This window comes from Pagrus pagrus (genome assembly GCF_965226575.1).
Source record: "Pagrus pagrus genome assembly, chromosome: 3".
Taxonomy (NCBI): Eukaryota; Metazoa; Chordata; class Actinopteri; order Spariformes; family Sparidae; genus Pagrus; species Pagrus pagrus.
Window position 1 is genome coordinate 23,299,284 of NC_140187.1, and position 25,425 is coordinate 23,324,708.

Genomic DNA, 25,425 nt, shown 5'->3' on the forward strand with positions numbered 1-25,425 from the left:
ATAGACGAGCTTTCCTTTGTTTCAGCTCCACAACGGCGCGACTGAGGATAATTGGTGTTGGCCTCACATGACTCAGATGTAACAGTGCCATTTAAACAAAATGAACGGTCCTCTCCCACTGAGTTCCTGCACATGGCAGAGTCTTTGTTTAGTGTGGATGCTGTTGCAGATCTTCCTCTATATTGTGATGAGTTTGACCACGTGGGTCAGTGTGTTATACGTTGGAAGATTGGCTCATTTGTTGGCCAGTTTGTCTTGATTTTCTCTGCAGAACAATGATACATGTTTTCCTTTTTCATTAAGTAACCTACAAATAAACTCTGACCTGCATTAGACGTTGGAGACCTACTGTCTATGGCTCACAACATCTTGCGTGGATTATCACTGTTTTCAGTGGTCTCCCTGACAAAGAGTTGAACCCACATTCCCCCAAGCAGAGATGTCTGCATCCAGCCTGAAGTCTTGTGAGCCATCTTAGGATATTAATCAGCCAGACACCATGTGACACAAGCCACATGCCTGTCTTAAAGCATTTAGAGCATAGGATAAAGCCATGCGGTCATAGCCAATGATATGGTTACTAATACTCCTCAACAGCACACATCCGGAAACAATACGGGCCTTAATGGACAAAGATGGATAAGGATGCTATCCGAGTCAATAGTGACCCAGCCCAGATATGCCGTGTGTGTACTCATCTGACAGCGTGCATAAGAGTGCTTTCGCTCTTGTGCTGTCATTAAAACCAAGAAGGACATTTATTTGTATAAACTGGATGATGTAATGATTCAGACTGAGAGGAGAAAAGGAGAGCAGATGGTCAGTTGTCTGTCTCTCTCAATAAACGTAATAAGCAGAGACCATATCTGGTGCGATGGGGCACCGGCAGAACTCACAGCTGAGATGATAGGAGCTAGATTAAGTCTTGGACTTGTGTCAAGTCTTTGAACTGCTCAGGTCAGATGTCGGCCTTATTTATGATGTAATCTCAAAAGCAAAATCAAAAAAGGAATCTGGCTTAGATAGACTTTATCTAGAGTTGCATATTTCATCACAGTCTTCCTGCAGACACAAAGACTAGTGATGCCTAGGCGTGTCATGATATCTACAATCAACAAAATATTGCCCTGGAAATGATTGCCAAAAATTATATTATTGTCATTTTAAGACAATTTTTTGCCACTGATAGAATGATTATATATATGGCATAATAATTCAAGTACACTCTTTCTAATAAATATTAAACAATTGGCACAGAGGTATAGTGATTCATTTCTTAACAGGCAATATCCTGCCAAACCCAGTTTTTGCCACTTTTTGTTGGGTCGTGTCCATTTATGGATTAGTGGATGAGAGAAGATATGTAAGACAAGATTTGCATGATATGTCGTGACTTAATAATCGTGGCAGGCCTGTTGATATGCTAAAGGCAAGAGCAGACTGTACTTTGGACTTGCATTTTGTTATTATTCTCAAGTTATCAACTGTAAAACTTGCCTGAGATCAATGCCAATTTTGAGCTGATATCAGCCGCATGAAATATTTTCTCATTGGCTGCGTCTGTTGCTCTTGGTTTGTAGCTGATAAATCATAAGAAGGATAGCGTTAAAATACTCGTGCAATCCCAAGCTGACCATTTATCTAGTAGTGACAATGCTGGCGGTCCACATAAGCTCACTCTGGAAACATTAAGTCCAAGAAGGGGGAGGCTATCTTTATGGTGCCATTAAAACAAAAGGAGACAGTGATTCTTTTTAATACCTTTCTCCTTGAAGCGACTCCTCTTCCATCCACCAACATCATCAACAGCAGTGTCCTGAAATCCTTAGAGGGGGTATTTATAATGGCATGCCCGTTTTTACAACAATCAACACTCTCCGGCAAGTTTTTACAAACCGGCGGCACAAGCCAACTCCAGCACTCTGTGGTGTCGAGGGTCAATCAGGCTCATAAACGGAGGGTGTGAGGAGGAGAAAGCAGAGGGAGGGAGTGGGAGTTGGTAATAAGCTGTTTTGGGCAGAGCAGGCTGCATACCATTATAGTGAACTCAGCGGGGAGAATATAAAGCAGCCCTATGAAGGAATGCACTGTTTTTTGTTGTATTAGAAACAGCTTAGGACAGACTATACAGCAGTCTTATTCTTTTTCAATTTCAGTTCACTTTAAAGTTAACTTATTAAATACGTCTTCATGAGTACAACATGATCAATCAGTTAGTCATCAAACACAATATGTTGTTATACCCTAAAAAACAATATATTGTGGTCATGTGATAGGCTTCATTTCCTCAGTTTACCACCTGGCTCAGTCCACAGGCTGAACCTGTCCTCACCTGTGGTTTCATGACATCAACACCTGTACAACCAGCTCACAAAGCTCAACCTCAACTTGATTACTGGTGTGAGCGACCGTTGGGAAAACCACAACGATGTTTGTGGTCGACCTTCATTGCGAATGGCATTACTCAGTGTTGATTCAAGTCATAGGGTGGCATGTTGCTGCATGCTGGGTTTGTGATTAGCAATAACAATACTCGGGGTAGTTTCCTAAAATATCTCCGCAGGTGCAGTTTTGTTTTGTAATTTTGTGTTGTCTGTGAATCTGTTTAGTCTGTACCGCCTGACTGATTTAAATGTGCAGCAGTCGCCCTGAACTATCAAATTATTAAACATAGAGAGTTGATGTTAAAGGACGTGTGCTTGTTTTTGAGCTATTTCTGGTCAAATTGCAGAAGTCATTAATTATCAGGAACTTAACTGTGACCATGAGGCTCAACCTTGGTTTTGTCTCTATCAAATCTCAATTACACAGATATTTGTTAATGATCAATGAGCCTTGGCTGCTGACAAACCAGTGTCCCTGAGACATGCAGACCCCAATAAAGCTGTGGTTCATTTAAAACTTGCTTAAAGGGGTTAAGTCATCACACTTAACTGGTGCTTGCTTATTCTTTTGTCAGAAATTATATTGTCATTGTACGATGGTGCAGGGGGTGCCCTTTATAACAGATGGCTAAGCTTATGTGGATGTTGTAAAAAAGATGATGTGAATTTGGTGGCATCATGCAATGTATTGAAATTAAAGCAAGGTAATGTAGGTAGATGTTTTGCGCGAATACCACTGTCATAAATACAAATCCCAGGTTTCAGATTGCAGAGCAGCCAGAAGATATCGGAAGGACAACCAGAAAACACTTTCTCATTAAGATATAATCCAGTTTCACCGACAGAGTTGGGATTTTGTGACATAATGCCGTAAAGCATGACGCACCTCTCCTGGGAGATCGTACCCGCCCACTCAAGTTACATAAGGCAAATAAAAGTGATCATGGCACCAAGTGGGACTGACAGATACTTTCTTTAAGATTGGACAAAAATCAAGGTGTGCAAGATTTGAAATTGGTTGGACATGGAGATATTGAGCAACTTTATATCAAGGATGAATTCAAGTAAAGTTAACAACCTGCTGTTGTGAGTCATCACCTGCCCTGATTGCGTAACCTAACTGTTGTGCTCTTAAGGCCATGTCAAACAGAAGGAGCATTAGCTCTATACTACAGACAACAGTGCAGGCTCAGTGTGATATTGCCTTGGTGAGCCAGTGCTGAAATATTGAACTTACTGCACAGTTACTGCGTTACCTTTTGACTCATATCAGGCACATTGTGGCCTTGACCTACATTCGCCTACCTCTCCCACCTTCACACACACACCCACACACACACATGCACTCACAGACAGACACAGGATTTGTCATGGAAAGAAAGACCCAGTCCCTCAAACACAGTGGAGAGATTAAGAGTAAACCACTAATCTGACGATGCCTGCATCAGTGTGTTTGTGTGTCTGTGCGTGCTCCTTTTTTTCGAATGTGGGCAGGTTTTATGCGATGGCTGCTGCAACCGTTTTTCTTAGCAGCTGGAATGAAGGCCTTTGTTTTTCCAGGAATTTCACCCCCGAGAGAAGAAACGGGGAGGAGAAAATATGCTCCCGTGCTCATGTTTGGTTTGTTGTGATCGTCATAAATGAGATGTTTGAGCAGTTTGTATTTTATTTAAGTGTTGCACTTCTGTGAGTCATAAAGGGAAGAGAACAGATGTGAGCTGAGAGAAAGGAAAGAAAGAAATGGGGTGAGAGGATTTGATGGAGAAGATTTGGGAAGATATAAAGATGGAGACAGATAGAGTCTGTGTCTGCTCTTCATGTGTTATTGGAGTGACAAGGGCTGCATGCCTGGGAGACACCCTGGGGCGCTCAACCCTGTGTTCACCAGCCAAATCAGACACAATGTTCATAAACTGTTCAGAGCGCCGAGATGGTGCCGTTCACTATCCAACAACCTCAAGCTGCTTAGTATGAAACACTGTGGCTGTTACACTCTTTGCCTCATGCAGAATGTTAGCATAATGCTAGCTAGAGAATTGGATTTGAAGGATAAGGTCGAGCACACACACACCTGTCACACTCGCAAACATACAGCGCATGGTGTGTGAGTGTGTTCGATGAGGTGATGAATTCCACATAGAGGTTTGGCCTCAGCACATTCCCCCTGCATTCCAGTTTGAAGCAGACATCGTGTAAGATGGCCAGTGGTCTGATTCAGAGAGATTGGCTTGTGTGTGCATGCGTGCGTGTGTGCATGTGTGTTTGTGTGTGTGCGTGTGTGTGTGTGTGTGTGTGGGTGGTGTTTCATGCACTTATGGCTTTGTCATAAACACACATGGTAGCTGACGACCCCTTCTCCCTCCCTCCGATATTTGACAACTGCAGGCAGAGCAGGGACAATTGTGCACTGTAGCCCCAGAGCAAAGACACACACACACACACACACACACACACACACACACACACACACACACACACACACACACACACACACACACACACACACACAGACACACACACACACACACACACATTAGCACATATTTCTGCAACAATGTGTGTCTGAAGTAACGTCTGTTGGCGTATAATTCCATTGACTTCTGAAAACACAGGAGTGTGCAAGTGTTTATTGTCGCTGGGAACGAGGAAAGGAAGAATTTGTGTGATGTAGTGCCCACAGTCTGTCTACTGTCTCGGAGTGGCAGCTGTCGCGCGCAAACACACACACACACACACACACACACACACACACACACACACACACACACACACACACACACACACACACACACACACACACACACACACACACACACACACACAAAGGGTGTCAGAGAAGCAGTTGTCCTTGCACTTACTGCTGCTCCAACCCTTGAATGTGTGAGTAGATTGTCTGGGAGTTTTTCCCCTCGTCCTTGTGTTTGCCACTGATTTAAGTCTGGGAAACAAACAGGGAGGACAGCAGCAATGAGTGACAACGGTCAGATTATTGCAGATTAACAGGCTAACAACAATGAATATGACGCAAAGGCTTTCGGTGTGATTTTCATGTTTTTAATGATTGTTTATTATACAGTGTTTTATGACCCGGTGGCTCATGGTACTCCCTTCAAAAAAACATTTTACAACCGATAGAGCTGAGCAGCTTGTAAAGCGACTGCTGTAAAGAATTTATTCTTGGCTGACGTACTTAAGCAAAACTAATATTGAACGAATTGAGGACGACGTCTGAGGCTGGTGTTTCTACTGTGCAGCTTTTTCCCAGCTCCTTGACCGTCAAGGGTAGCAGCGAGACAGGTCTGGATCAGGTTTTATCACTCCAGCCGGGCTGATGGCTTGAAAGTCAGCCCAGCAAGGTGCTTTTAAGACAGGGGGTTCAATTTGTTTCAGTGCCTGCCTTCCTAACACACACTCACATACACACACTACTTTTGTACTTAGGAACAAGGCGTTTGTTTTGGCAGGCCACCTGCCACAGAGAGGGAGAGAGAGAAAGGGCACCGGCTCTTGTCCTCCACTAAACTGATTTACGTTGGCACTAAAACAGAACTCATAAGGGCTTTTTATACACCTCAAGACTTGCCAGTCAGCTTGTTCCCCCAGCCAAGGCAGGAAGGAAATGATACAAGATACCACAATATACAATACCGCTTTGTTGTCCGACCTCTTGAAAATTGCTCTTACCTCCTCTGAAATTTGTCTTGGCTCACTGAACCACTCGAATATGATGTGGGGACAGTTGTTTTTGGCACCTGAAAAGTGCTAGCTCATAGTTTGGATATCCTTTCCTCGTCACTAAGTGCCTTTTGGTCACTTTTTTCTAGCTAATATAGTAATGACTGGATAATAAATTAATGATATAATGACACAAAATCAGATCTTAGGTCGCCTGTTTCGAGTTATGTTAACCCCAAGGGCACTCTAGCAACACTATCCGTATTGAGTTATTAACACATACTCTGCTGTCATTCAGCTGTTATTGAAAAAGGAGGAGCATTATGAGCAAATTTCCATGGACAGTGACAGATGGGCTGAGATATTTTTTTTTTGATAATATTCCAGTGAGTTATTGCAATAATGTTGACATTCTCTGATAATCCTCAGCAGACAGAGTGATTGCTTTGTTGGAGTGTTGAGATTTTTGGTGTGTTAAGAGGACGGTTTAACTTCAGTTTGGGTAACACTGGTGGTCTGACCTCCCCCCCTCTGAGACAGCTTTTGATTGGGACATATGTCAGTCTCGTGGGCTAAGTAGGCGTAAATGACTAGCCTGCACCATGCCTACCTGTGTGTCTGAGTGTGTATTTATTTAAAGCACTGAAATAGTTTGCAGAGCAACCCACATTCTCTACCCTGTAATAACGTCATTCAGACTTTTCCTGTGTTTGTGTCCGTCTGCGAGTGTGTTGTCTGTCCAGGGATTGCCACCCATCCCTCCGTCAGTCAGTGTGTCGGGGGATGGTAATCCATTCTTCCCATATGCAGATAGTGGCGGTGAGATTAGGCAGACCCTGGGAGAGGATTAAGGCTTCAGGGCTTGGCTCCCCTTCTATCTTATTCCCTCCTCTCTAACCATCCTACCCCCAACTCCCGCTTCCTGCCGCCTCCTCGTGCTGTTCAATCCCCTACCCACCCCTCACCCACCTCCCTTTTCCTCCGCCGGGCAGATCTCCAATCTCTGGAGTGTGTTGGCTGCTGAGTGAAGAGGTGGAGGGCAGATTAAGATAGAGACCCATTAGGTTTTTGTATGTGTGTGCTTTGATTTGCATGCGCATAACGTATTATTCCTTGGGTTTATACAGAGGGGAGGGTGTGTGGGTTGTTAGTGTTATAAACCGTATTGCATTCACTCAATGGTTAGGTTGCAATAATCGACTAGGTGGGCATATGAGTGTGTGTTTCTTGAAAATTTGCATTCATTCGGACACACACATCCTTTCTTAAACCCCCAATTCCACCCGCTCACCTCTTCCTCTCATCCCAGATGTGACCCACATGTTGCAGTGCAGTGCAGAGGGTAGAGAATTTATCTGAGTGCCTCTCCTCTTCCTCCCTCCTCGTCATCTCTCTCTCGCCAACATCTCCTGCTCTTTCTCCCCTCCAGTGGCGAGTGCTGTAATTGATATGCCACCGGCAATAAATCAGCGCAGCTCTAGGGCTGAACAGCGACCATTATCTGAGCGGACAGGTTTAGCTGCTTTGGAGAAGAGGGCGAGAGAGGGAGAGTTGATCCCGCTCAGCTCACAAGAATCACCGACAGCTCACCACTTCACCGGCTTTTTCCTTACAACGGACATGAGAACACGCCAGCAGCCCTCAATTCTTCTCAGGATTCCTGCCACTGTTAAGCTAAATAAACAAAATGAAGTGAAGCTGTGAAAGGACCTCTCCTTTCTGTTATGTCTTCTACTTCACTTTCCAACCCTCATTCTAATTCCCAGTGTCCATAGGGATGCAGTACGGTCCTGTCAATTGATAGGGCGTCCAGATATCAAATCCAATCAACTTGGCCCCTTACAGCCCGTCCTCTCTAATGCTTTCCCCTGATGTGATAACGGCCTCGGCTCCCCCGATACGGTGGCTGCCCATTCCCAAAGCCACAGACACGCTCCAGCCCAAAATGATTGACATGTTTTTCCTTGATGGTGCCAGATATGGCTCGCAACCTTGTTCCAGCGCTCTTCCCACCATTTCACTTTTCGCTCTGGAGGAAATTGAAATTGAAGAGGGTTTGGAGGGATAAGGAGGGAGAGTGAGAAAATGGAGAAATAGGAGAAATATGTGTAAGAAGCTGAGTGATTGACTAAATCCTCAGCAGTTGAGCATGTCTGCCATGGTGGGATGGAAGTTTTTTTTCTGTTTCCTCTTCTCTTAGCTTTGAAGTTTATATAATGGTAATTTTAACTTGGAGTTGCGTTTATGTAGTACTTTTTTGGCATAGTGCATATACAGATTCATATACAGATGGCAGATGTAAAAGTGCTGGCCTTCTCATCAGGAGGATACGGTACTTTCTAACCAAAGGGCCCCACAGTATTTCAATGTCCAGGCATTCATATATAAACTCACACACAGATGAAACAGCCATCAGGAGCAATTTGGGGTTCAGTATATTGCCCAGCATTATGCTGTCAGGGGTTCAACCACCAGACCTCCGTTCAGAGGACGACCCATATCTGCCCTTTATGTGAGAATTCCACGCTGTCTTTTCCCGAACACGTTTGTTAAAATGTGTGTCGTGATGTCATTGTGTTATTACCGGGACAGATAACAAACAGCTGGAGACCCCCAGATGCAATTTGTTGTTCGATTCACAGTCTCCTCCATCAAGCCACGGCTGGCCTAAATGAAGAGGAATTACTGTTGGGACGTCTTTTTTTTACAAGCGCTCTCTCGTTCTTTATCAGGCTCTCTCATTTGCTCGCTTGCTCGCTCACTCCGCCTCATTGTATCTTTCCCTCACTTGGAAATGACAAAGGAAAATGAGGCAGCCGGCCCTCTCTACGTGCCACAGTGCCTTAAATTGACATCTGCTCTCGTCGCGCGGCGCGACTGTACCATTGAGCAAGAAATTAGTTTTTTTATAGGCCGGCTCGTCACTTTATTGCGGCTGCTTATGTGGAAGAGACTGTGATCGGCGTTGAGTCGTTTTAATCTCAGAGTGGAGAGTGAAGGGATATCTGATGACTGCAGCTCAGGCCTTTCTGTCTGCTGGTGCCTCGATCCACAGAGCTCCCCAGGTGTTTGATTCAAGCACAGGTAGGGTAGCACAGCTCTGATTAAAATGCAGAAGAAGTGCTGGCTTTTGTTTGGCTCCCGCTGCTCCTCACTCACCCCTCTCTCCTCTCCTCTCCTCTCCTCTCCTCTCCTCTCCTCTCCTCTCCTCTCCTCTCCTCTCCTCTCCTCTCCTCTCTCTTTCTGTCTGCACAGTTTCTCCTCCTCTCTGTCTCTTTTCTTGTTCTGCCCCTCTTTCTCACCCTGTTTTTCCTCTCTCCTGTGCATTTGTCTTCTCCTGGCTTTTCATTTGTGGAAATTGGATGACACCACCTCTCCCTGAACCGGGCGAGCTCTGTCTCAACTGAGCTATGGTTTGCTATTCCATGAACATCACCACTACAATTTCTCTTCTCTCCTGCTCCCCCCCCGCTCTTTTTCTTTTCTCTCTCACACACTGTTTGCAGCAGCAGTGACTAAAATTGATGTGCAATTCAATGACTCCTCTTACTGAGGTGTTTAATTCTTTCAATACTTGCAAAAGCAATTTTTTACCACTCTCTTACACATTTCTGCTAGGATAGTTGCATGAAACAAAAAAGAAAGAGGTTTTGAAACTCTCATCCCTCTGAGCTTGGTAAACTGACCACACTCCCTGACCTGTCTGCCTGCTGATTGATAGACAGATAGCCTCGCTCCTGAGTGGCTGACCTCATGGGGAGCAGAAGGGAAAGGAATCGAGATAAGGAGAAAAAGAAAGGAAAAAACCCGCATTCCTCCTTGCCTCTGTTCTCTCTCTATGCTTCTTTTGATTCTCCTCTATCTCATATTTTGCCTCCCTCATCTCCCTCCCCTCCTCTTCCTACCCTCCTCATCTCTCTGTAGTGTCTCTCATCTTTTCCGATTCGGTGTGGTCATAAAACACCCTTCGCACAGACACTTTGATAGTCAAGGTGAAATTGAAGCGTGGGGTCTCTGGAAGAGTTGCGTCCTGTTTTGCATAATCAGCATTTACAGGAGAACTAATGTCCCAGTATTGCAGGAACATGATTGGCCTGTCAAGCAGCAGCATGCGCTCGGCAAACCCTGCTCCTCATCCTCATTGCGTTGCCGTTGGAGGACACCCAAAGGAGCAAATACTGTGCCTGTTAACTCCTCCTCTTCTCCTCTTCAGAATTAGCTGAATTGAGATGACAATGATGTCAGTGAGGAAGGAAGTAGTGTCATTCACACTGAAACTGAAATGCATTATTTTAAGATAGGAATAGCACTATAAAAACAGGTGTTTTGATGGTGTAGACATGTTCCCAAAGGTACTGCTAACAAGATGATTAAACCCAGGAAGTCAGTTTTGAGAAATACTGAACATCTAATATGTTTGAGAGTTTATCAGACGCAATTATATAATGATATAATATATAATATAACGAGGAAGCATATAATAACTACATACAGATATCATGTCAGCTAAGGCTGCACGATAGGGATAAAAAAACATATTGCGATCATTCTGATGGATATTAAAGATTGCGATATGATTCAAGATTAGTAGGAATTATCTTTTCTGCATCAAAAGTTTCATTTTCACTGAAAAAACTGTTAAAATCATAATGATGTGACATTTGTTGGAGTTCGTACCAAAAAAATGTTTTCTTAAATCTGGAGAACAAGGTTTGTAGGCCAGGTCATCCCTGCAGCACTACAGTACTTCATTATAATGTTGTTTTGTAACACATTTTAACTTTGATAAAAAAAACTGCAATTAATTGTGCAGCCCAAATAATACCAACCAATTTTCCCCTGTCTGGAGAATCTAAGGGTAAACGGCAGAATTGAGCAATCCATGTCACAAGGTATTTTATTTGGTATGTGTGCTTAAATGTGATTGATCTGTTAGTGCGGTGCAATGCTGGATAGCGCTGTGTTCAACCAGGTTTAGTCCCATTCAACTTTACCAGAACCTACCACACCCCTCTGTTGTCTGTCTTAACATGGCTTTTATCACATAGGTAATTGAACATTCGGGTTTTTAAATGTACCGACTGTGATTGCTGCCTGAGGGGAGGGGGCCGGATTGGCTGTATGTGAATGTTGTAAGATAGGGACCCTTCAAAAACCACCAGTGAATGGTTAACAAGAATAGTGCTGTATATGCAGCAACCATCTCAGTCAAGGGTTATTATATTGTCTCTCTCTTATATTTGTCCTGATATATACAGTCTATATTGTAATCACAGATCCCTGAGGGAGCGCAGTGTGTGTTTTGCGACCTGCTATGCTGCAATGAGAGGCTGATGTCTGCATACAGTCGCCAGAACTGCAGGCGTAATTACAATAAGGGGTTACTGGATGGTGTGTTGATACCGATGAAACCATGACAGAAAAGCTTTCGAGCAGACCTGGCTATAAATTGCTTGCTGTCAATGTAACAGTGCCCACAGGCACTTTTTCACACACGCACGCCTCCACCAAAGCCACCATAGTGAAGCTGAAAGTTATGAAATATTAAAGAGTTCAGTGTTGTGAGTCTATAACTCATTTCTGGCAACACTGGCATTATGTGTACAGAGCCTTTAATAATCCGCCATGCCTCTACTGCTATCTTCACTCATAATTAAATGCAGACACACATTTGCCTTCCAGACTTGATTTGATATCATTTATTTATCAGCAGGGCAAATGTCAGCTTGAATGTCTTCTAATTTTGGCTGTGCAGCGTGTGAGCCTTTTAGGCCTCTGTGCCTGCTTGATGCATAATCAATAGGAAATGTTTCTTGGACACTCACCGTGTTTCTCCTTTCTGCCTTCCAGGGCTCCCACCCCGTGCCTCTGTGGATGATGTTCCTGATGACGGCTTGCAACGCTGAGAACAGGACAGCGGATCAATAGGAGTTTTGCTTCCCCTCCCCTCATCCTTCTCTCTCTCCCTCAAACTGTCCTCCCTTATTCCTTGATAGAAGAGCAGAAACGAAAGAACATCCTGACTTGGGACTTGGCACCAGAGCTTGTACTCCTCGTCCTCCTCCTCTCTTCTCCTTCCCCACCCCCCTAAACCTTGCCTCTAGACAGCCCAGATATGTGTCCCCTAGCTCGGTCAGCGGCTTCCCCTGGCCAGGGGAACTTTTTTCTCCTTTTGGGACTTTTGCTCATCATGGGCTCATCCTTCTCTGGAGGCCAACCCCCACCCTTCAAACGATTTACCCCTGCTGAGTGGGGGCTTACACATTTGGCCATCCACAACAAAACTGGAGAGGTCTATGTGGGAGCTGTCAACTGGATTTTCAAGCTGTCTAGCAACCTGACCAAACTTCGCAGTCACATGACTGGCCCAGTGGTGGACAATGAGAAGTGCTACCCCCCACCAAGTGTCCAGTCCTGCCCTCATGACCTGGCCCAGACCCCCAATGTGAACAAGCTCCTTCTCATAGACTATGCACAGAACCGCCTCATTGCCTGTGGCAGCACTTCACAGGGGATCTGTCAGTTCCTACGTCTGGATGATCTCTTTAAGCTTGGCGAGCCCCACCACCGCAAGGAGCACTACCTCTCCAGTGTGGCAGAGTCGGGCACCATGTCCGGGGTCATCATAAGCTCACCCCACAGTCCAACTAGCAAGCTTTTCATCGGAACCCCCATTGATGGCAAGTCTGAGTACTTCCCCACGTTGTCCAGCCGCAAGCTGATGGAGAATGAAGAAAATGCCGACATGTTCAGCTTTGTCTATCAGGATGAGTTTGTCTCCTCTCAGCTGAAGATCCCCTCGGACACTTTGTCTAAGTTCCCTGCTTTCGATATCTATTACGTTTACAGCTTCAGCAGTGAGCAGTTTGTCTATTATCTGACAATGCAACTGGATACCCAACTGACCTCACCTGATGCCAGTGGAGAGCAGTTCTTTACCTCCAAAATTGTGCGCCTCTGCGTGGACGACCCCAAGTTTTACTCCTATGTCGAGTTCCCAATCGGCTGCACGAAAGATGGGGTAGAGTACCGCCTGGTGCAGGATGCATTCTTGGCACGGCCAGGCCGGCAGCTGGCCAACTCTCTGGGGATCTCTGAGAATGAAGACATCCTCTTCACAGTCTTCTCTCAGGGTCAGAAGAACCGGGCCAAACCACCCAAAGAGTCAGCATTGTGCCTGTTCACCCTGAGGAAGATAAAAGAGAAGATCAAAGAAAGAATTCAGTCCTGCTACAAGGGAGACGGGAAACTCTCCTTACCCTGGCTGCTCAACAAGGAGCTCGCCTGCATCAACTCGGTAAGCCCCAATTTCTTCTTTGTGCTCCTTAAGTTCTGTTAAGTGCACCCGTCTTTTCATCTTAATGAATCAGTTAACTTATTAGTCAAGACACGCGTTACATTTGATAGTGCTCACATTGATGCACACTGCATTATCATTAGTTGGCCCTTTAGGAACTAGTTGATCTTACTTGGATCTTTGTCAGTTTATATTCTGACCCGAAGATCTTTTTCATTGAAGCTGTTTTTCGATGGGCAGCACAGTGGCACAGTGGTTAGCGCTGTAGCCTCACTGCAAGAGGTTCTGGGTTTGAGACCATGGGGTTTGCTACCCAGCAGAGCCTTCTGTGCACAGTCCAAAGACATGCATGTTAAGTTAATCGGTCACTCATTCGCACATTGGTGCAAATGTGAGTGTGAATAGTTGCTTGTCTCCATTTGTCATCTCTGTCTATGTCAGTCCCCGTTTTTGGATAGCCATTCACCTACGTGATGTGTGTGTATAATTACTCATCTTCTATCTTTATGAACTAGTCTAATATAATGGGAAACTGTGTCACCATTGCTTTTTGTACACTACTCTCTTGAATACAGTTTTTTCTCAAGAACATTGCTGAAAATATTGGTGCTAGCAGACATGAGCATACACACACACAGTAGTCACTCAAATATTATAGACTAATCTTAATGTGTCCCTGAATCTGTCTGCTATTCTTGTTTCCCCTCCACTCTACCCTTTCTTTTTGTCCGCCTGCTAATTGAATACTGGCCCACCCATGCTACATTCATTCATAAGGACCACCGCTACAGGCCTGCAGTAATTAACAATATGAAGTGTGAAAAGCTCTTATTTCTTTCTCTTGCCGTCTTCTATTTCACTTTTATTCCGCCCATTTCCCCTCTCTCCACAAGCTCTTGGTGCTTTGATTTAGTCAGACAGGGGACATCATTAGCCCAGTCCCCTGGATTTGTGAAATGTCACTCAGGAGTAGTTCTCCTGCACACCCACACACACACAGACACTCCCATACACACAGTGTGGTTCGATGCACTGCAGTGTGAGATCCTGGGGGATAGCACGAGCTAGATTTGGTTTTTACTAACTGAACCACGGTGCATGGCCCTGCATGTGTTACAGAGACACGCATACATGCACTCACGCTGGAGACATTAAGGTAGTACACAGCAGCACACAGCTTAGTTTTTTTCTATAGTGAACATAAATAACTGCTCACATCCTTTATTTTCTCCCCTAGCTTACCCACTCTCTTCAGGATGCATCTGCTTGAATCCTCTTATATCTTTGTTCCATCTCTTAGTGTTTAGCGTGCCTCACTCTAAGTTGACCACCTGTCTCAGCGACCTCATCTTCGGTCCTGTACGCTCTTTAAATTCACCCATCCATCCCCTCCATCTTGCGCTCTGTTAAAATAGCTCAATTAAAAGAACCATTTTAAAGCTTTCTCTTTAAATGTCAACGCACACCATTTTTACCAGCAGGTGTCTTCGTGGCACACACACACATAAACCATTCACCCTGTGTTGCATCTAATGGAGTGGGATAAGAACAGCACTCCTTCCTTCTGTGTGGATCCTCATTAGCTTGAGTGCACAGGTGTGTTTATGTGGCAGTGTTAGTGATGTGAATGACCCGCGCCAAGTCGCCTTTCACCTCCTTTTCTTCCTCTCTTGCCACCCTCTGTAGATGTAGTCTCTTTCTTGTTCAGTGGTTTGTCTTCATTCCTTTGTGTGCTTCTATGTCTTAGGGCCCATCACATTGACAATGGCTCTGAAGCAAAAAAGCAGGCTATCTCATTTATTTCAATTAGACCTTTGCACTGGTGCAGCAGGGACTCTTGGTGCAGAGTGCTGCTGTAGAAATCCGCAGGTTAATACAGCGAAGAATTTGACTCTACCTTTTATATGGTGCAACATCACTCACGTGCTGGCCAGTCAGATACCTTTATGTGCACATGCCAGGTAGATAACTGCACTGTGCTGATATGCTGCTCACCACATCAGTATTTAGCTCAAGGTGAAATTTATTGCTGTCATGATAACGCTCAATAGAACCTCGACTATACAGCCTCAGAGTTGTATAAAGTGCATGCATGCAGTGTGTTGGCTTTTGATAAGACTCCAAACTAGACATACTGGTTCACATTTTGCCTAATAACGGCCTTACCAGTGCAACCTGTAGACCCTTTTCCCTGCAGAAAGCACAGGTGTAACCAATGACACTAAAGATGGCTTCCACTTAAGTGTCCTAAGTCAAACTAATGAGACAACTAAATGGAATGCAGCCATTAATCATCTTATTATTGAAACCTGTGTATTTCCTGTTATGACACTGCAGTTTCAAAGCTCTTTTACTCAGACACTTCCCACATCCACCCATCCCATTCTGCCAGTCAGGCCAGTTACCATGGTTACTGGAGTTATGATAAGGATTGCATTCACTCGTAATTTATCACCACTTAAGCATCCTCTCAAAAAACTGTCACCATTGATGATGTTATAGCCTCAGAGATAAGCTGATTGGCTGGCCCCATGACAGCAGCAAGGCTGGAGGGGTCAGCCTCAGGTTAATGACGTCTGCCACACTGCCCCTATGCAGTGACCTCATGTCAGCTGCCTACCACTGACCTTAACCCAGTTGGTGATCCGCAGGACCTCAAATCTGACCTCAGATGACTGCTTGGTATCATTTTTCAGTGAGGGAGCTGGTGCTGGGCAACATAACTAAACATAACAAGCACACAGAGACACAGACGGGGCTGAATTAGACCACAGAACTGAAATAACAAGCTAACATGTGGGATATAAACATGCATATTTTAACATTAATGACTAGCCTGGATTTAGTCTCATGGCAAACAGTGAAACATCATTAACGGAACATGCTAAAAATAATCCCTGGGTCAAAACTGACCCAATTTTGGGTTAACTTTACTTTGTTATGTTCTTGTTTGGTAAATTACCCAAAGTTAAGTAAGGGACCGTTACAATCTACTCTAGCTAGTTTTAAACTTAGAAGTCACTATTTGTTACTTATTGTTAATAATATGTGTTCCTTTTGAATGTGATACACAGATAGTATTTTACATCTAACACTTAAACATTTTTAAGGCTACACTAACCCATCAGTAATCATCAAAATCATCCTTGTATCATTGTGGCGTTGTTCTAGACGGCTAACAGATGGCAGGCTTCCATTTAAGTTAAGGACAAACTTACACCCCAACTGGGAACCATTTCCCTGTCCACATTACTTTAGCTGATCCAGGTATATAAACTGGCAGCCTCCTACTCCACAGCTCTCTTTCATTTAAACTGCTGGTGTTTGACACTCAACCCCACCCACAATTTACTTGCCACAACAGCCTACCTCCACTGCATGTGACTGTGGGAAAGGCTGTGTGATGTCGGGGTGGAGGGTGAATACGTTTAGGTTGACCCTGCCACAGAGTAGTGGAGAGGGTGAGTCTGAGGGGGGAGGGAGGCTTGGACAGCTGTTAGCCACACAGCCATGATGGATGGCCAGGCGCTCTGTCAGGTCCCTGTGTGGAGTTCATATTAGTGCTGGGTCATAATTTCTAGCCTTTGGCCATCATTAGGATGATATGTTTATGGGCACAGTGAGATGGTGGCTGTTTTTCCATAAACACTAATGTTTGGGAATATTAGAAGCGGCTCTGTGTGTTGGACAAAGCAGACGCAGACACACACACACATACCAGTCATCACTTCAGTCCTGTTACCTGGCTATATTTGTTGACTGTGTGTGTGTGTGTGTGTGTGTGTGTGTGTGTGTGTGTGTGTGTGTGTGTGTGTGTGTGTGTGTGTGTGTGTGCTCATGTGTGTGTGTGTGTGCTCATGTGTGTGTGTGTGTGTGTGCTCATGTGTTTGTTTGTGTGTCTCTGTTTTGTCCCTGAGCTTTATTAGTGAACCCCTGACCTTCTCCCCCGTTTGAAAGTGGATCAATACAAACCATTTCCACACAGAGAGAGAGAGAGGGGGAGAGAGAGAGAGAGAGAGATGCTAAGTTAGGAGAGATGGAGATGAATTCAAAATACAGGTGAGATTAAGAGTGCAGTGGGACACGAGGGAAAACAAGAGGTGAGCATAAGAGAGGATGAAGAGGAAGTAAATAAGAGACGTGAGAGTTGGACGAGAAAGAAAGAGGTAGAGGACGTGGGCGGGCATAAAAATGAAAGCATGTGAGGGAGTCGGAGAGGAGAGGGAGGAAGAGTTAGATGCCAGAGCAAGAATGGTAAAGGGAAGGGATTGATGGAGCATAAATAAAGTAGGAAAAAGCAGCAGTGTTGTTGACCCTCCATTGACTAATGTATGAATGCATATGAACACTCAGTGATGCTACATTTTGAAAAACAGGAAACCAGAACAGCGAGCTGCAGGCTAGATGAAGTATGCAGATATCCTCTTTTACCGTTGGCGCGGCATGAAAATGTCCAACAGCATCAGTCACGAGGAGGTTGATGTGGAGCCATGTTTTGTGCTGCAGTCACGGCCGGCTGGCTTGAGTTTTGAGTGATGATGGATTGAATTTGGATTTGAATGGAAAGACTGATCCCTGGAAACTGATTTCATTCAAATGTCTAAACGCCTTTGAACATGTTTTAAAATCAGATTTTTCTGTGTGATTTTCTGTTTGAGGTTTGACTGAAGCCGTCTGATTCTAATCTGTGTAGATAAAAACAAGAAGTATGCAAGTTTCCAGCCTACACATAACCCTAACTGCAAGACGGTGATGTAAGTGAGAGTGACACAAGAGTGGTGATTTTAATGAGAGAGGAATAAACAGAGTAAGAGAAAATGTCTTGGAGGGAGAGATGGAGAGAGGGAAAAGCAGCCAGAGAGAAAGAGGAGCAAGCCTTTTACAGCCAGGGTGTGCTTGAAGGAGGGCCAGTGATTCACGGACGGAGAGAAGAGGAGGGCGGGTGGAAGAGTGATAGCCCCAGAAATCTTTTCGCCGCCACTGCCAGGAACAGCGGGAGAAAAGGGCGGGTGACAGAAAGAGGGGAGAGAGATAGAGGGAGGAGAGGAGAGGGTGATTGAATGCTGGCTGCCGCACAAATAATATCGTGTCCGTCACCTGGCCACCGCACTCTCCTCTTCAGCAGCACGCCTCTCTGTCATGTCAACTCTGCTGTGTGTGTGTGTGTGTGTGTGTGTGTGTGTGTGTGTGTGTGTGTGTGTTGTGGCTTCTCTGACAGGGTGTGTATACCTACAAGGTGCACATCCTTTGGTGTGTGTGTTTTATACTCCAGTTGGAGAAGGTCACGGGTCACTTTGCGTAATAAATTTTGTTACTTGCTAAATGTATCATATTAAATTATGATTTCCAGCTGTTTTTCCTCCACAGCAAGCAAAACATTTAGCGAGCCAGCAGTCACCTTTAAGACTATTAGAACACACTTATTTAGTTATAGAAAGTGAAGGAAAAGTCAGAGTATTTAACACCAGGGCAGCGGAGGGAACTGATAAATGTTAGCTTCTGAAATCTCTCATTTCTCTTTCTGTGGCTGTCCTGTGATGACCTATATTGGTTTTGGGGCTGAAGGCACTTTTTAATTGATCAGCTTCGCATATAAAAGAAGCCTGATCCAGTTTCAATGCAAACATTTTTTCTGTGGGCACATAAACTGTTAAAAACAACCTTCTGTGCTCTGTTTAAATACATAAAGTGAATCACAGAGAAATACAAATACATTTATTTTAACCGGAAGATTCACTTGTTAGACATACCTTTTTTGTTCTGTTGTTGGTCCAAACCGCCTTTGAAATAGTACATTTTACTCATGCTGAGAAAGAAGATAAGGCATCCAGATCCTGCCCAAGCCTTCCTACAACCTTGGCCTTATTAATTGTATGTAGGCCTGTCACAATTATTACATAATCTCCTGATCACAATGATTTGAGCTGACAGCGATCATTTTACAGAATCATTCCAGTCACCTGTTTAAAAACAGCTGGATGACACTAACATAAATTCCATATTTCCATCACTATTTCCACGTCGTTTCCACGGTTTTAGGTTTGGCTGTCACTCTATTAATGATGAAATCCTGTTGTGCCCCCTTTGTCTTCCTTCTAGATTTCTTAATGTGCAGAATGAGAAACATTGTTTCAGAACAAGCATGCACACAGTGTGTTTGATGACTAACTAATCAGTAATTAACTAATCATTAACTAAAGTGATGATTAGTTAACAGTGAAGAAAAAATGAATTGTTGTTCACAATTATTTATATAACTGATTATCAACTAAACTTTAATTGCGACAGCCCTAATCATACATAAGTCTACTTTAAAGCAACAGTATGTAGAAATTGGCTTGAAATTTTGAAGCTGTTATGTTAATGTAAAAAAACAAACATCATGTTGCTTTAACTGATTTTCTAGAAAAATTGGAAAACAGTTTTTAGGATCTTAAACCATCACTTGACAAGTTACTTGAATTGGGACTTGAAAAAAATACTTTATTTCCGGACATTCCTTCTCATTGGAAACACCGTCGGTATTGTCTCTACGTGAGGTTCACATCTAACCAAAGACTATTCAACATGTCAAGCTGCTTTCTCTCGATCGCCAGATGGATGACCAGGGTTTGGCTTTGTCATGAGCCAATGCATCAATCAATCGGAGTATCAATCGTGGCAGAAAAAGAGTCAATCTCAAGGCATTCCATTTTCTTTTTATGCTGCATAGGCCAGCTGTCACATCACCATCAGTGTCAAAGGTGAGATTTGATGCTGAACCTGAAATCGATACTGAAGCGATCACTTGTGCATTGTCGTATTGGTTTTTGGTAACTTGTCATTGCTGTGGTATTTCTGCACCTAATGATTAAGTTGCTGCTGTTGGAGCTTGCATTTGGTAGCTGGAGTGCCTCACCCTAGAGACTGATTACAGCTATATAACAGATGCAAATGTTATAACCGATAATTTCCCCTATGGCTTATAAGAACACGCTATAGGAGAGCATTAGACTTGACTCCCTGAATTGGCTGGAGTAGAGCACAAAGTTTCCAAGATCCCATATTTGCACTTAGATTTAGTTGTCTGGCTTTGTTTAATTTCTTTAATATTTATTTGGCGAGACAAAAATTGATAATGTAATATCAGGTTTTCTCTCTGCGGATTTTCATTACATCTTTCCAGAAAAGACAAAATGGAATTGGCTGGCTCCTAACCTTATTAAATCCATCATTATGAGCATCATCTAATGAAAGTAACTCACTTGCGGTCTTTGTAAAACACAGTCCTATTTCTGCGGACCTAATCTAAAAGGATGTGCCGGCAAATGCGTTTAAGTAATTAGACCTGATTAATTGAGCCAGAGTTGATGAGCAGAGTTAATTGACAGTCTAAATGAGTTGAGCTAAGAGACACCGATTGGGGCGGGTTGTCTTAAACGTTATTGGTACTCGTGGGTCACGTTTCGGTTAATATTTGGTGATTCGAGTTGAAATTAGGAATTTGTTAATTTGTATACAGGATCGACTTTTGATTGCATCACAGTGGTGTGTGTGTGGGTGTGTGTGTGTGTGTGTGTGTGTGTGTGAGAGAGAGAGAGAGAGAGAGAGCTTGTGTGGGAGCTCACAATGACACACCCACTCTGCTCAAGTGTGGCTCTCATCCCGTTATTAAAGGACAATAGGAAACCTTTTGGAAAAGACCCCATGCAGACTGTGTGTGAGCTGCTTAATTCTCTGTCTCTCTGCTTTTTTCTGACCTTTCTCTCTCTCTCTCTGAGGAGTGTTTAGCTCAACAAATCCCCATCTCTAGCACCACTCTAATGATACTAATTGTCAGTGTAATTATGTATTGATCTGTACTGTGTGTGGGTGGTGTGTTGCATACATCATTATCAGGAGTAATCAGAAAATGTGGGGCAGGGGTTGTGCCTGTATTACGCATGCTAATAGTCTCTCTGTGTTTGTTTATTTGCTTTAAGTTTTTTTTATGGTTTGCGTCCCATGTAGATGAGCTGAATGCACACAGTCAGCAGCACAGGTCTACTCTTCATAATGGCCAATGATAATTTTTCAGGTTGATTTTTGAGTTTCACTCTCAGGTCGTCAAATACATACATTCACTGCTATTAAACATATGTTGGGTTCAGTTACAGGTAGTATTTGAATGTTTTATAACATCTTTTGAAAGCCTTAAATTTGCTGAACCACTCTCCCACCGCTGGTCACTGAGCAGCTCCATCAGAGCAGTCGGAGGTTAAGTACTTTGCTTAAGGGCACCTGTGGTGGTTGATGATGGAGAGAGGAAGTGTGTTACTCATTCATTTTCCACACCCACATTTCCCCAGCTGGTGTGGGGATTTGAACTGCTTTTGATCACGAGCGCTCTTCTTGTTGTATGGCTGTATGCTTCTTTGAATGCATTTTTTGTGTGTTGTGTTTCTTCCTGTAGATACTCCATACAGTGTATATTATTTCTCCTCTCCGTCTCTCCCATTCACTTGGGTTGTGGTCTGAACATGTGGTGACAGCCTTTGGAAGCAGCTCTCTGAATAGGTGCCAACTCCTTGAGGTTTCACTGTCTGCCTGGAGTGCACTCAACATAGAAATTACTACCCTGCAACCCATGAATACAGAATTGGTGCAGTCATCTCTTTTCCTAAATTATTGATCAGTGAGGATCCAGTAACATTCTAGAAAACAGCGATAGCATCTACAAGTCATAGATTGTAATTAGTTTGCAGAAAAATACATTTCTTCCTCAGACAGATTGTTTTTCTTACACACGTCATGGCACAATGCCTTTGTCATCATGCAACCCGTCAGATGCTTTCTGTCTCCATGGAGCCAATGGTGTCACAGCTGACGTCAGTGAGGAATATTGTAAAATATTTACGCCTCGTTGTCCAAACATAGAGGTTGTTTTAGAGGTGTGCGAGTGTATTTGTCTGGTTTACGTTACGAACTGCATGTCATGTACTTCTCTTTATGAGGATCAGGGTATTTAATGGCAGAAGCATTGGTTTTCTTTTTAAGTTAAATAAAGTAAAATCATCAACAGATTTATAAAAAAAATGCAAAAGTGATGGTTTGAAAGAGTAGTTTGCCACTAAATTAATATTCAAACTCACTGTCTGTTTAGTGGCTCAACAACAGTGTGAGTCATGACTGAATTACTATCATGAGGTAAATAATTCTGAATTGCTTTTTGGATTGTTCGTGTTGAATGGACGTAGCAAAATCCCTGAAATAGTTCTCACATGAGCAGGTTTATCACAGCAACCAGAGGACCTTCTTCCAATGTGCATGTGTATATATGTATGTATGGGAACCATCTGTTCAGTAATTGGAAGCCAACCTGTAAATGTCATTTCTGTCTTTTATTCAATGGTGAAATTATTATTATATCCACAAGTTTCCTGATGATTTCAGTGGGGAGGTCACTGGGGAAATGATAAAGGTTGATATAGGTGCTTGGTGGAAATAGCCGAATAACAAAGTATCATAATAACTGATGAACCATTGGCACTTTCAAGGCTTTAGAAGCTTTAGCGTAGTGGGCTAAGCAATAAGAATTGTGTTAAAAGTATTGGATAATAGATAGTATTGGATATACTGGATAAAGTTGCTAACCTAGATCTATGCACCAGTTGCTCTAAGGAAGAGGATTTTTGTCGTAATTTAAAAGGCTCCCCACCAGAGAGCACAATTAAGTGGCAGCTCATGCCAATTCTGCAGACATCGCCCAACCCTAGTTTCTGGTTTTGCACAAGGTGTCATGGGGGCCTCGAATAAGGTGGTTATAGAAACCCAGCAGCATACACACACACAAAGGCAGGCAAACGTTGTATTATATATGTGTATCTATGGATACCATCAGATGCTAGGATTGCTATTCTTTATTCTCTTCTTTATAAATCAGCACAAGGGCGTATCCATGTATGCGTGTGAGAACACACACACACACACACAAACTCTGCAGCATTTCTTGTGTTTATTCTTCTTGACTCCAGCAATGTCTCCATGAGTTCAAGGCCCCTGCTGAGATTTCTGGGTAATTTATGAGCTGCCCTCTCCCAGAATCCCTCACTCTGCTTGGAGCCTGCCGCATGCACAGACAGACAGACACACACACGCACACACGTCAGGTGAAATGCACCTGCAGCTGCCGACATACTTTTTCGTACGGTGTGTGCGTGTCTGCGGGCACACAATGAAAACCTTTATAATCTGATATGAGAACAAGGTGCAGGGTTGCAGAGGAACAGCTCCCATGGCTGTGGTTGATAATTTCTCCACCTATCTTTCACTTCTCTTACTTCGTGCACATGTCCTCCATAGCATCGATATCAGTTTAGCACGTGTTTTGTGTAAAACTGCAGTTACTGTGTTTGTGGAGATGTGTGTGTGCCTGTCCGTTTGATGAGGAGACAGCTAATGACCAGTGAGAAGAGAATCAGCATTAACACCGGCCACTTCTGTCCCTCTCCCTTTTGTCCTCTCCAGCTCTCCATGATCCAAACACATCATTTCTGTATAGTTTTCTCTCTACAAACAAGTTTTATGGAGAAACACAGCCCCATTCTATGCACCGCGCTGCCCAATTAATTCACGTGTTACTAAATGAATGAGTGTATTTATGTTTGCCACACGTTTTCCCTCGACCTTCATAGCCATAACTCACAGCAGTGTGTTCAATCAACAACACCGTGTATATTGCCGTACATAAGCCCATATTGTATTCTGCTGTTTCCACATTTTTCTCTGAATGGAGGTTACTATTGACGAATTCCGCTTGAGGTCGGCGTAATGCGTGCCCAGTCATTTTTTCTTGACGTAATATTAAAGAAAAAGCAATCATGGTGGAATGATTATTCAACCATTTCCTTTTGCTAGACATCTGTAATCAGTCAGTGTTATTGTGGGCTGAGTTGTGTGTACACATGTTTGGTGCCATATGAATGGCTATATTTCATCGTGTTGCAGTGTGAAGTGGGGGAAGCAACTCCACCCAGGGGAAACCACCACAGTTGTGGCGTTGAGCCAGCAACACACGTGTCCTCTAGCTGTTATATATACAGTATATGTGTGTGTGTGTGTCCTCATATATTATATCAGCAGTGTTCTGGTCATGCATTTTTCTATGACCTTGAATATCAACTGACAGTTCACATGTTCTTTATATACACAAATAAGAGGCATAATACTTCACTCTCAGTCTGTATATTGACCCTTTAAAAACTCCCATTAAAGATCAGCTGAAGGGGTTTTACATGTGCTCAGTCTGGGTGTCTGGCAGAGCTTCAACGATTGATTGATAAGTTAATCATTAATGAAAATAATCAGTAGTTGCAAGCCTCATATGCATTGTACAAATGTATAATCATTTTTTAAATAAATACCTACTTTGTGAAATAGTGGTAGAGTAAACCATCATTATCTTTATCTACCGTTTTCAGACTTGACTTTGCACTCTTACTTCCAAGCCCCATTGAACTGCAAATCCGAAAATACATTCAGCGCCACATGCATTCTGTGAAAATCAAAACAAGAACCCTCCTCTTCTGCATTTGTTAGGCCCTGCAGCCAAAGTCAGCGGAAGGTTGTTGGCTTAACTCTTTCATCCCCGGCGGAGTTCTGCGTCTTTGAAAACACTGCAGAACGTTAACGGCGGTCTCCAGCCAATAACCCTGCAGAGACCACAGAGGGGGGATATTATTTCCATACAGAACGTCAGCTCTAATTCACGTGGGAATCTTTTAGTGCCTTAAATTGCAGAACCCACATCAGAATGTAGCCTCCATTAAAATGCTTTCCGACCTCAAGGGAGCCGCCTTTTATTCCATGCTGATCTCTGCTGTTTAAACCTTCTAGACCTGCAGCAATGCTATATCACCTTTACCCTTGAGTGCCCCAGAGAGACCTATATAGGCTATTGTGTGTGTGCTAGTGTGCACATTGTGTGTGTAGTGGTGTTCTGTTAACCCTTATGGACTCAAGGGGCTACTGTATACGGTATTTTTCGACAGTTAGGCTCCTCCATAGAAGATGGATTAACCCTTTTAACTTGTTTCCCTTCGGCTCTCATGG

General features: G+C 43.6%; 1 protein-coding gene across 4 annotated transcripts in view; it reads left to right on the forward strand.

Moving 5' to 3' along the window:
* Positions 1–25,425, forward strand: part of plxna1b (plexin A1b) — a 188,399-nt gene that overhangs the window by 24,016 nt on the left and 138,958 nt on the right. For all 4 annotated transcript variants that reach the window (XM_084348545.1, XM_084348547.1, XM_084348546.1 and 1 more), the window contains exon 2: positions 11,910–13,356. In XM_084348545.1, coding sequence (XP_084204671.1) covers positions 12,175–13,356 — 1,182 coding nt within the window. In that variant the 5' untranslated portion in view covers positions 11,910–12,174. The remainder of the gene's footprint in view (positions 1–11,909; positions 13,357–25,425) is intronic.